The 12,452-nt window shown below is 39.8% G+C and overlaps 2 protein-coding genes across 2 annotated transcripts; both read right to left on the minus strand.

Moving 5' to 3' along the window:
• Positions 1-228: 228 nt before the first annotated feature.
• On the minus strand, positions 229-1,707 carry hoxd9a (homeobox D9a). Its single transcript, XM_018728902.2, has 2 exons — positions 1,062-1,707; positions 229-692 (listed from the first exon to the last, which is right to left on the minus strand). The coding sequence occupies exons 1-2, from the start codon at positions 1,627-1,629 to the stop codon at positions 448-450; spliced, it is 813 nt and encodes a 270-aa protein (XP_018584418.1). The 5' UTR covers positions 1,630-1,707; the 3' UTR covers positions 229-447.
• Positions 1,708-4,590: 2,883 nt separating this feature from the next.
• Positions 4,591-7,163, minus strand: hoxd10a (homeobox D10a). Its single transcript, XM_018728918.2, has 2 exons — positions 5,997-7,163; positions 4,591-5,137 (listed from the first exon to the last, which is right to left on the minus strand). Exons 1-2 carry the CDS (start codon positions 6,730-6,732, stop codon positions 4,863-4,865), a joined length of 1,011 nt encoding a protein of 336 aa, XP_018584434.1. The 5' UTR covers positions 6,733-7,163; the 3' UTR covers positions 4,591-4,862.
• Positions 7,164-12,452: the final 5,289 nt, after the last annotated feature.

A 12,452-nucleotide genomic window follows, 5' to 3' on the forward strand; every position in this document is an offset into this window, starting at 1 on the left:
GCTATTTGAGAAAAATAGAATAATCTCCAGTGTACAGTTAAAGATTGCTTATATTTAAGTAAATTTAATTTCTATAGTCAATTAAGCCCTTTAAGGTACTGGCATCTGCACATTTTTTGGGGGAAAATCCGGACTATATATCATTTTAAATTGTGAATGTAAATTTATATACAAAATCACCATCTTTAAAATAAGTGCATTACAACTGAAATCGGGATTGCCGTGTATTATTCATTTAAGACTGCATTTTTTTTTTATTTTTAAGGCAATAAAAGAAATACGCAGAGCGCTCCATTAAATGAACACTTCGAGATGAAAACTAAACAGTTATACTTGATACACAGGCTCCTATCAAAGTTTTATTCTAGCACATGACTTGACACCATATACACAATGAAAAGGGAGACTCTAAATAGTTCAGTTCTTGCACTTCCAGTCCAGGGAAAGTCACTGTTGATCCTTATTGCCCCTCTCCCTCGTCATCTTCTTCATCTTCATCCTTCTGTTTTGGAACCAAATCTTGACCTGCCTCTCGGTTAAATTGAGAATTCTAGCAACTTCGTAACGACGATCCCTTGTCAGATACATATTATAGAGGAATTCCTTCTCCAGTTCCAGTGTCTGAAATTTTGTGTAGGGACACCTCTTCTTCCTGGTGGAACGGGCGTGAATCCAGTTTGCAGCCGGGTTGCCTGCGATATCACAAGGGTGAAAACAGTGTAAAACACAGAGCGTTGAAAGCGTGTTGTTGAACAGGAGCTGTAGTGTAGAGCACAAATGTCTTTGGAGAAATCCCACAGAAGGCTTCGGTGTAACATTATTTTAAAATAAATAAATAAATAAATAAAGTGAGCTCAACGTGTATCTCTGTGCTGGAATTGTCTAATTTAAAAAAAAAAAAAAAAAAAAAATTAGTAAGCAATTTGCAGTTGCGAAGACAGTTATTTCGGACTACAGCGAGAGTCTGGACATTTTTATAGGTTAGTAAAACCCCCAGTTTTACACACAGTGCTCACACGGTTTCTGGGGCAGTAAATCAAGGGGCAATTTCTTTTACTTACCTGGGTCAAGTTGCTGCTGCTGCTGCTGCTGCTCCTTCTCCTCCTCTCTGGAGTCGCTTTGAGGCAAAATGTCGCTGCCGCCCGCTTCTTTGCTCGCTTTGTCTTTACTGTCCGCTGCCGCTCCGCACATATAGTCCGCCAGCGCCGGGGTGTGCGCCTCGAACCCGGGACACTCGCTGCGCTTCGGAGGTGAACTTTGGGCTTTGGTGCCGTAGTGGCGACCGCTCGAATGGAGCCCGGAGAAGGACACCGAGCTGGATATGGGCTCTATCCAGGAGCGCACGTATCTGCTGTCTGGCCCTGAGAGGTGGGACTGGTGCACGTAGGGGTGGTAAATCCCGGACACGGCGGCCGTGGACGGCGGGTGGACCGAGGACCAGGAGGCGGGGAAGACGGCGGACTTTGACGCGTAACTGCAGGAGGAAAAATCCGCATTATCGCCCACACCTGACGGCCTGGAGGCGGAGGCGTGCGAGCCCGGGACGAAGCGAGCTCCGTACACCTCTTCGGCTTCGTGTCCTATTATAGAGTCCACATAATAGTTACTAAGTGCACTGCCGCTCGACATTTTTTTTGGACCCCCTTCTTAGTCATATAAAAAGGGTTACACTGTTACGGATACCTTCCCTCTGAACAATCATAGTATTTTTGCTCGCTTCACCTTCAGCCATTGGTCGCGCGAGTCACGTGACCGTATTTACCAATACAGCGAGTAAATCAATCCGCACATAACGGCGTTTTTAATTTCAACACACTGCTCGCTAACGTGGAAGTACTAAGAGCGTGTAAAAGGGAGTCAAACGCTGAATATTGAGGTTCTTCCTGACTCTCTGCGTTTTTTAATCCGGCGCTGCGGTGGAGGGAGGAGCGGGACTATTTCTTTACGTCGAGTGCAAAAAAAAAACACCCTTTTCATTTAATAAATACAGATGGTGTAACTAAGGAATAAGTTCAAATCTGAGCAAAAGCTTGCAAGAAATCGTCGAAAGATATGTTGTGCACTCGACGCTTGTAAAATATTTTTTATAGAGTCCTCAGTTGTAACTCCTCATAAAATGATCGTAATAACATGCTGTAAAATAAAGAATAAGGTCGCTTTACGGAATTCTGTATTTCCTATTTTTGTGCCGTTTCCTCAGTGACGAGCTCGGTACATTCGCGCAGCCGGTGTATTTGGCATAGCGAGTAATCGTTGTGTACTGATTGTATTTATTTGGAAGAGCGTAATAATGTTTTTATGTCTATCAATAAAATTTTTATGAGGTGCATTTGATTATACATTAATGCGCCCTTAATAAAATGGACTCTTGGCGTTAAAATTGTATCTACAAAAAGTGGAGTATGCTGTAACTCGGCTTCTGGGACATGTGATTTGTAAAATCTTTTTCACTATTCCGAGGAATCTACCTTTTCACCCCGAAGTACAAGTGCAGTGCGTTCAGGAATTCTGTCCCCACATTTAAGCCAGATGTTGTCTCCTCATGGACCTCTACATATCAGATATCTCTTGTGCTTTATACATATCACACACTTGTTCATTTGTGCTCTCATTTTAAATGTTGTGCTTCCTATTTAATCTCAACTTTTCTGTTTGTGATTTGTGGTTCCAATCAGTGACTGAAGAATTAAGGCAAGAAACCATCTTTTGCTAACCCCTTTCAAAGTAATACCACAGTCAGTAAGTGCACCAGTTCTTTATCAGCAATGTACAAACCTAATTTGATTTCTCTTGTAAGTGGACAAAAGCATCAGCACAATAAATAACTACGAAAGCAAGTAATCTGACAGTAAAAGCCATCAAGTCAGCGCTGTAAATTTGGAGCTGAGTTGAGGACAGATGAAGCCACGTTTACGTTCCTTTACACAGAATCTCCTGATGATTAGATGTTTCGTATTCTCGAGGGTTTACTTTTTGTCACCAGTGCCCTGCGTCTTCGGACAATGCAGGTATTCAGAAGTGAACTCTATCCAGAGCACGAGAAACATTAAAAAAAAAAAAAAAAAAAATGTTCACAGGCTGCAAAAAAGCTCTTTATTTCGTACTGCGCAGCAGCCTTCATTCTAACTATATATATGCATATATATATACACATATATATACAATATAGTACGTATAGTAAACAAGTGGACTAGAAACAAACACAACAGGCCTGAATTTTGGCTGCACATCTGTCTCGAAGCATGTGAACTGGAGATCTCCCTTTAAACGTTTTCTGTGCAGCCCGTGCATCTCCGTGTCTCCATAATTTCTTCTGAGAATTTCTTTATACTGAGACAGACTGCGCGACTTTTGTATATTCGTTTGTTTCACTTGTGCCCTGACCCTGCACTGACCAGCCCCAAATGTCGCCCATTGCTGTCTCAAGGTACAGCATCATATAAAATAATTTTAACGTAATTCTCAAGAATAAATTAATGTTTTCAATGGTTAGGTTACCATTAAATGCTATATTTTGCATATGTATTTTAAAGTGAAATCTGTCACGGAAATGAATGCATGTTTAACCTTTATATATGAGGTAATGCAAATTTACTGGCTTACCAACGGATAAAAAGTGAGTTTAAGTAAAATTATTGCGTAGAATATCACACGAATTCATTTTAAAAGGATTTTCAAGCATGTTCTTCATGTCCATCTTTATGGTAATCTGGCATTTCGCAGTATATTATATGAAGCGTGATTGATAAAATAAGCTATAAAAATCTGACAGACATACTTGCATTAGACACCAAACCTTGTATAATATAAAAATTAATGTTCTATACGTTTGTAAAAATAATGTAATTAGACACACTTTGCTCCACAAAAGTAAATGGCACTGAGATCATATAGATATACATGTAATCGTACATGTTCATACTTGAATAAGTACACTTTGTGAATGCATGTGTAAAATACGAACGTGCGGTAAAATTAATAATAATTATAATAAGAAAAAAATATAATAAACAGTGATAACATAAATGAAAAAACACATTAATGAATATTAAGTGCTCCCACACGTTTGAGCGGCAGTAATCCTTTTCGCCTTTTTTTTCTCTTTTTTTTACGCTTTTTTAAAAAATATTTATTTAATTAACGTACGCGTTATTTTTAGAGGTATGCGGAATATATTTTATCACATCTTTAATGTTTCCCTGTGTTGTGGGATCATTTCAATGTTAAAGCGACTGAGACAATTTATTCTTGAATAAACGACAATCACGTGAACATTCTTAATTTATTGCCAGGTACATGCCACTAATCATGCATTATAGATAGTTACACTCACGTTAACAATACTCAGCACAGATACTTTACAGTAACTTGCAACTCTTTTAGACTCGATAAACTGGAAACATTGTCGTCTGTATTTGAGGACGAATGTCCTGAATCAATGATGGCCAGCAGTAAATGTGCTTTTATATTCAAAATAATAATTCTCCGACGAGTTTCAAAACAGCAAGTCTCTGGTACGAAGATGTCTTTAACAACAACAAGAGCAACAACAAGAACAGCAACAAGAGCAACAACAAGAGCAACAACAACAAACACTCCCGCAATGGGTGTCTGCAGTACTTTAATAATTTAAGACACGTAAGACAGGTACCCTGTGATGAAACATGTTTAAAGTACACAATGCGTAACTTGTCTGTCGTACACCATCGAGGAAGTAAGATTTGGAAAAGACGAAGCAGCGAACACGGGTCACAGTATCCGAAGGTTGAAAAAGGAAAACGAAAACGAAAAGAAGAGGACGTCGTCCTGCCCACAAAACGCGAAGAGAGGCGAAGAGAGGCGAAGAGGCGCCGAATCGCCGCTCACGAAAATGTGAGATTTGAGGTAAGTTCCCGAATTCGGTTCTCGCGGCTCATCTTCTTCAGCTTCATTCTGCGGTTCTGAAACCAGATCTTGACCTGTCTGTCGGTCAGGTTGACACTTTTACTGATCTCCAGGCGGCGCTCTCGAGTCAGGTACATATTGAATAGAAACTCCTTCTCCAATTCCAGGGTCTGGTGCTTTGTGTAGGGGCATCTCTTTTTCCTCCCACTTTTTGCAGTTAACCAGTTGCTTGTCGGAGCATCGTTTTTACATTCTGGAAAAAAATAGAGAAGAAAAAAAATAATCACTGCACTGTCAAAAAAAAAGCATACTCACGAAAAGAACTCGAATAAGACCGGTGACTATGTTCTTTTCAGTGCTTCAAAACCGTTCAATCATTTGCACAAAGGACGTTTTTCATCAATAGGCCTTTTCAAAAAACATAGTGGTTATGGTTCAATATATGCAAAGCACGGCAATTCACGTACGTATGCAGAGGAATGTTCGCACAGATTACACTTTTTGCGCGATTTAACATAAACGCAATGACGAAAGGCAATTCCAATTAAATATGAGGCCGTTATTAAGTCTCAAATTAATTTTCCCAAGTTACCATCCCCATTGCTGTGCTAACACTGACGTTCCCCTAATTGTGCTTACATATATTATTATTCTGGGTTCATAATTAGTACCATTACCTAATCAGCTCTGATGCAAAACATCTTCCCTCGTAAAATGCAAATTTAGACGTATAGATTTTTTTATACACAAACAAACTGCATTCAGTTTTCCGAAGAATAACGAAATTGTGTGAAGAATTAAACATTTAGCGCTGGAGATGTAGTGCAAAATTTCGTGCACTGCGGCGTCAGTTTCAGCACTGCGCAGACAGAAAAAGCGAACAGAAAGTGGAAAATTAATAAATGAATATTCACGCACATGATGTTGTGCACGCCTCGCATGCAGCAGGGCGAGCGCGAGGAGCGTTTCCTGTAAAAGCATTTTACTGTAACCTGAGCGAGGCTCTCATTAAACATTACGACTGTAGGGTTGTTTGTGTTTTATACTGGTTTTTATGGTGGCGGAGCGTTCCTATTACACCGCGACACGATTAATCACTTTATTGTACCCACCTTTCGCTTCCGTCTGGGGCAATTCGGGGCTCGAGGCGGACCCTTCCTCCGACAAGCAGCTCTTCTCCTCGTGCACGCCGCTGTTCGGACCCGGGCTCTCCGCTGCAGCTTTGGGCGTCCCGCTTTCCTCTCGATCGCTCGGGAGCTGGGTTATTTTCTTGTCCGCTTCAGCAATGGAAGAGAGCGGCGGTTTGGGAAGAGCCCTGCTGAGCTGCAGGATGGTGTTCGGACTCGACTCCTGATTGTACTCGTGGTTTTTCCCGGACGCGTAAGTTTGGCTCAGTCGGAAGTAGCCCGGAACCGGGATTTCGGAGCCGTCCACAGAACAAGGCTCGGGAATGAAACTGGAATACACGGGGATTTCGGAGGCGTTCACCTTCGCTCTTTTGTCGGAGTACATGCAGCAGTTACTCTCTTCCTTAATGCTTTGGGAAAAAGTGCAAGAGGGCATCTGTGTGGAGGGGTGCTCTATTCTGCACGGTCTCTCCGGCTCTGCCCAGCTGTCAATCTGAGGTATATACGGATGGGCGTTCATGCCCATGTTTTGGTGGCCAACTTCTCCCCGTTTGCCGAGAGACGGCAGAAGTCCACAGGTCTGCACTCCATAAGTTCCCATGTCAGCACCGGGTGGCATGTACATGTTGCTGCTCGAGTAGAAACTGTCAGTCCGGCACGCACTGATCAAAGAATCTACTAGAAACGTGTTGGCAGCCGGAGAGCTGTTGGGAAAGGACATTTTGGAGAGGTTTTAAAGAAGAGGAGCGCGATGTCCTCCGCTAGGCTGACATGTCCAGCAAAACAATCCTCCGTGCAGCTCGGGATGCCTCTCCGCCACCACATGACAACCACACCAATGAAATTTGAAAATGGCCTTGAGATGCGAGCCTCTCGTCGGGTCACGTGAGAGAGCGCGCGCGCGCTCGCCCGCGAGCTCAGACGTGGTCAACAGCGACATCTAGAATGCGCACTTGAAATTGATTCCAGCGCCGCAGCCTTCGCCGCGCGCGCTGCGCCCCTTGTCTCCGCGCGAGGAACAAATAAACGCGCTTCTGTAATGTGGAAACGGATTTGCTGAACCGCCTTGAATAAGTGGAAACTCTGCACATGCTTTTACGTGACTTTTTTAAAAGATTGTTTTTAAAAGCCGAATCCAGCTTAGAGATGTAAATATTTTTTTTCATGGCTATGCAAATTGTATTTGCTTTATGGTGCCCACGAACATGGGATCTTCAGCAACACACGTGCTCTACTTAAATTAGAAACATTTTTCCGATTTTCCAGCTTGTCTACCGGCTACGAAATGAAGCGCTGAGGTGTATGGCTGCTTTTGGCTGTAACTATTTTTGATTTAAGTCCATTGTGCATTTAGTTCCTTGAACTCATACAGTTTGGATATAATTTCGGAGATAATACACACTGTATTTTATAGACTAAGTAAAAGCCTTCGTACCTGTCACACTCGGAGTGTGAAAGGTTGTTCAATTTATGAATGTATATTAAGGAGAATCAGAGGGATCGATATATTTCTCATCTGCATTCTAGAGGTTCCGAGTAATTTTCTTGCTCCTCAAGCTTTTCGGAGAATTACACCCCTAGTTAAGGCAGATGTTCTGCTGTTTTATTAAGAAATCAATCGTGACTTTGTAAAAGAAAAATGCATAAATGTAAATTCCTAAAACATAAGTAATATTACTACTTGTTTGAGCACGACATGGGTTTGGTTTTTATTTTCTTTTGTTTATATTAAATAAACGTTAGACTAAACGTTAGCAAACGCATAACGCATAGCACAGAATGTGAATTTAAATATAGCCTGAAATACGTTTAAACCTGAATATTACAACTTTATGACATAAACAAAGTAACATTTATTTTCAAGACGTTTCTATTGTCTGTCATTAAAAAAATGAGCAAAAACTGCATTTCGATACTAAGAATGTCTTTAAATATGAGATTATGTAGTGTATAGAACTAAACCTGCATTGCCAAGTTTAACACGCCCATAACCTCTTTATAACCTTGTTCCTGGCTGTAATCAATTGTGTATTCTGTGTACAGTTGTTGAGCACTTTATTTGTCCACACAGCTTTCAGTGATTTTTGCCAATGTTCAATTAGATTTCATTAACCGAATTTAAAGAAAAAAGCAGGGAGCTGAGATGCGCACTGAGAGAAAAGGCCAATTGCCCGACAAGGGAGTATACACGTATTCACTGTGTTTTAATGCGGTAAAATAAGAGACTGGTCCACGGGAGCTTCTCAGTGCAGCAAGGCAGCCTGCGGGTACCTCCAAACTGAAGTTAACAATAAACAATGAAAAATATAACAGCATCAGGGGCGAAATCTGGGATTCAGGAATAACGGGAACAACAAAGAAAGAGGGGAGAAAAGGCTTTCGGTTCTTTAGTATATTTAAGAATCAATAAATAACTTGCTGAATAAATTCGTGCGTTTTTGTAAAGCTGAACATTAAGTTGCTTTTGGTAAAGGTGCCAGCTGAATAAATATTAATATTTTTTTTTTGCCTTTCTGCGCATCCAGGAGCAGCTTTAAAAGTGTACAAATAGGGAATAGGGGAATATAACACTGGGCCTAGTGTTGAACTGCACACATCTACTGCATCGGCACAATCTCTATGGAGACTGCGAGTAATTAATAAAATCTCCATCCCTAAAATTCTAGTAACACCAAGACTTGTGATGAGAAGACACTATTCATTTTTGTCTAAATTAGACAAAGCCATACTTTAAATTTTCCAGAACAATAGCATGTGGGTCTACACAAACATTTTAATCGAATACTCATTAAATAATAAAAATACAATTGATGTCTATACATACGTATATCTTTTGTTTCTATCATATCTCTGTAAATAGTGTATATAAACATTTCTGTTGTTTAAAACCTGTATAGCGATTCTTTCATTTGCAGTATTACTAAAATAATGTTTTTCCTTTGATTTCCAAGCTAATGTTTGTCATTAAAATAGAAATGTTGACATCGGTAGCTATTTGGACTTGTCTGTGTATCATGTAAAAAGGGGAAACGTACGTGAATGTTGTCTTGTGGTCATTTTATTGTATGCCCATTAAACGTGATAAAGATATTTATACTTTGCTTATGACAATGAACTTTATGCAGCATTTCTTGTAGAATTTTTGGACAACATACCGCTGAATGTTCCTGACTTGTCTTGGAGAGACGTACAGTTATATTGGTATGTTAAACAGAGGAATTAACTGAACATATTTTAGGTTATTTTATATGCTATGGTTGTAGTAATTAAACGACTAGCAATTGTTACGTTTTTTTTATATAACTTCCTCATGTATTGCTGGTTTGTAATTCTTTTTTCAAAATGTACATTTACCCTTTCTTGTTTCATTATTTTCATCGTTGTTATATTTGTTTGGAAAACACAGCTGAAAGTGTATGTTCAGCAATTGCTGTACGCATACTTCTGTCCTAGAGAGACTGCCAGTATTGAAGGTTATATGCCGTAGCTTATGTAATCATTCATAGATTTTAATATAATGTACTGTTTTCTTTAACTGACATACTCTTCATAAGTAAAAAAAAAAAAAAAACTTTGTGCACTGTGGATATCGTTCCATATATTTCAATGAAATATTTTGCTTATTGCAAACAACAAATGCCTGTCAGAAGCAATGCTGATCTCTTTAAAGGTCTCATACAGAAACTTTCATTGCTGCTGAACGTAAAATAAGCATCGACTAATCCATTCAACACAATAAATGCAATAGTGTCTCATATGAAACATTTCTTATTCATATTGTAGTCCTCATTGTGTGTGTAATGACGCCCTCCTGTGGCTACAGTTAGAATTAACTTCGAGAAATGACTGCACGCATAACTGTCTAGAAATGGTTCATTTTGCATTGTTTCAAACCACAGAATTCACTTTCCCAAGTGAGTACATTATTAAAGAAATCTATACAGCCGCCATGGTACCAATTGATGGATTTAAACATCCGATTACTGGGCTGCTCGTCATCAGTAAAAATAAAAGATGTGGCAAATACAATATTAAGAAGTCGAATTCACTAATCACAACATGCGTATATTTCTGGTGCTATTTTACACGTCTATCACATTTTTTTTAAGAATCACTTGTATTTTTTAAATTATAGTATAACATTTGGCTTCTGTTACCAGCAGAAATGTTACTAAATTTATTCATTGATTTGTTTATGTTAAAACGCATTAGACTATACCCACATTAGCCAATAAAATATATTGGACATGTATAAAGTATATATAGCGTTCACGATCAAACTGCCCGGCATCAATAAAGCAAGGCGGCTACACAGCATAATTTAGTTCAGGCATATTTTGGGGGAAATGCTTATCAGTATGGCTTAAAACCTGTGTAGTGCTTCTTTCATTTGCAGTATTACTAAAATAATGTTTTTCCTTTGATTTCCAAGCTAACAGCAAACGAGTATATGCTGCCTCTAAGAAAGTATTTCTCGTAAGTAAGCTGAGTCTGTTTTAGCCTGAGAATGTGGAAAAAGAGTGCGAAATGGGCCAGAAACAGAAGTATTATGAAAAACGCGAGCGATTGTGTCCTGTTTTCGCGCGCGGGACTCTACTGTATCGCCGCAGTGGCGAACGCGCAGCGCACGGCGGACGGTGCGGAGCGGAGCGGAGCGGAGCGGGACGCTCCACATGGAGACACTTAGTTAGTTTGCGCTTGTTTGCAATCGCAGGAAAGCGAGCGCTTTGCAGCCATGTTGGAGCCCTGCTGCTGCACTGCAGATATTTTTCTCAGAAGAGCCAAAAGGCGCCTCTTCTCTTTTAATAAAGGTTAAGGGCGCGACCTCGCCCTTATGAAAGTTCAAAGGCGCAATCTAGAATATATTTCTGAATATATGCGAAAATGGGCCCTCAGGTCATATAATTATCACTTTGTTGTAGACGAAACCAACGAGAATACAGTCAATAACAATTGATGTTGCAGGCTGACCTGAAATTTTATTCATTTCATGTGATGAACTGCTGCTGAAATGCAACACATCTCTTCTGCTGCTCTGCAGGTAATTCGTGTCAGAGCACATAGGTACACTGTCGTGTCCTTACTGCTTTTTTGGAGATCAGTAACGTTTGGAATGAGCGAAGGGGCCAATAGCCCCTAATTTAGACCTTTACAGCTACTTTTACTGTGTTGTCTAGACGGTTCAAGTTTTAGTAAAGTGCCTATAGGAAACCAAGATCATGAAACAAAAGACACTGAAGTACATACAGTGAATCCTTGTAGCTGTTTCCTAGTATTGTCTCAGAAAACAGAGACCACAAACTACACACACACACACTCATATAAATACATGTGCATTTATGTGCACAAAATCCTACATAATGCAATATATATAATATACAACATATATAATACTCACTGCTTATGCATACATAGTATATGCTACTTATATCCTGGACTTATTTCTTCTAATACTGGTGATTCCAGGGAGACTCCGTGTGTTTCGGCACCACTTGTTCAGATTAAATTAACAGGATTTTAGATTTCTTTAGTGACATATTGTACTTGTTCATTTTTTATCCTGAACTGAGAACCACTGGACTCTTTTACCTCTGTAGCACCTTTTAGCAGAGCTTAGTAGTCCGTAGTCAACAGTTGAACCTGTTACTGCACACAAATTTTAGAATTTCTAAAATGCTATTTAAACATTCATTTAATTCAGCCTTAAAGTCTTTCTTTTTCATCTCTCACTCACATACAGTAAGTGGACATGGAGCTACTTTTTTTAGTGGAGAATGCATACAAGTTTACAAATAAAAATAAACCTTGCAGGGGAGAAGATGCTTGTATTCTGATTTTATTTAATTCGTACAGCACATGCTTCTAAGAATAAATGCATACATAGGCCTACTATTTTAAAGTTACATGTTGATTATTGTAATCAAATACTTTTTTGCTCACCGCAGTGTTGTTTATGAAACAATCAAATGAAACCAGTAAAATAACATAAATAGAAAAAAGTACACATCAGTTACACTTGAGTAGCATTCAACATCTAAAGAAGGGAAAAGCGAACACGAAGATTGTCAACATAGTTCGGTCAGTGTCGTTGTTTTTCTCTTCGAGGATAATCGAACCACCATCGCATCGTTAAATAAAGAAACGGGAATAACAATCGATTGATTCTCGAGGTAAAAGTTACCTTTATGTAACATCACAAGTTTTGCATAGTTACTAAACAGCACAGTCTGACTTCATTTCCTCAGGTATTGGCGTGTAGTTGCGTGATGTGAAGAAATGATGGTCACGAAAGGTCCGAGCGCCCTCAGCCACTCCACTCCGCTCCACTCCGCTCCATTCCGCTCCACTCCGCTCCACTCCACTCCACTCCACGAGGGAGACCACTGGAATGTTCCTCACGTCCTACGTTCCACGTTTCATGTTCCATGGCCACAATGAATG

The sequence above is a fragment of the Scleropages formosus genome, chromosome 21 (assembly GCF_900964775.1).
Source record: "Scleropages formosus chromosome 21, fSclFor1.1, whole genome shotgun sequence".
Classification (NCBI taxonomy): Eukaryota; Metazoa; Chordata; class Actinopteri; order Osteoglossiformes; family Osteoglossidae; genus Scleropages; species Scleropages formosus.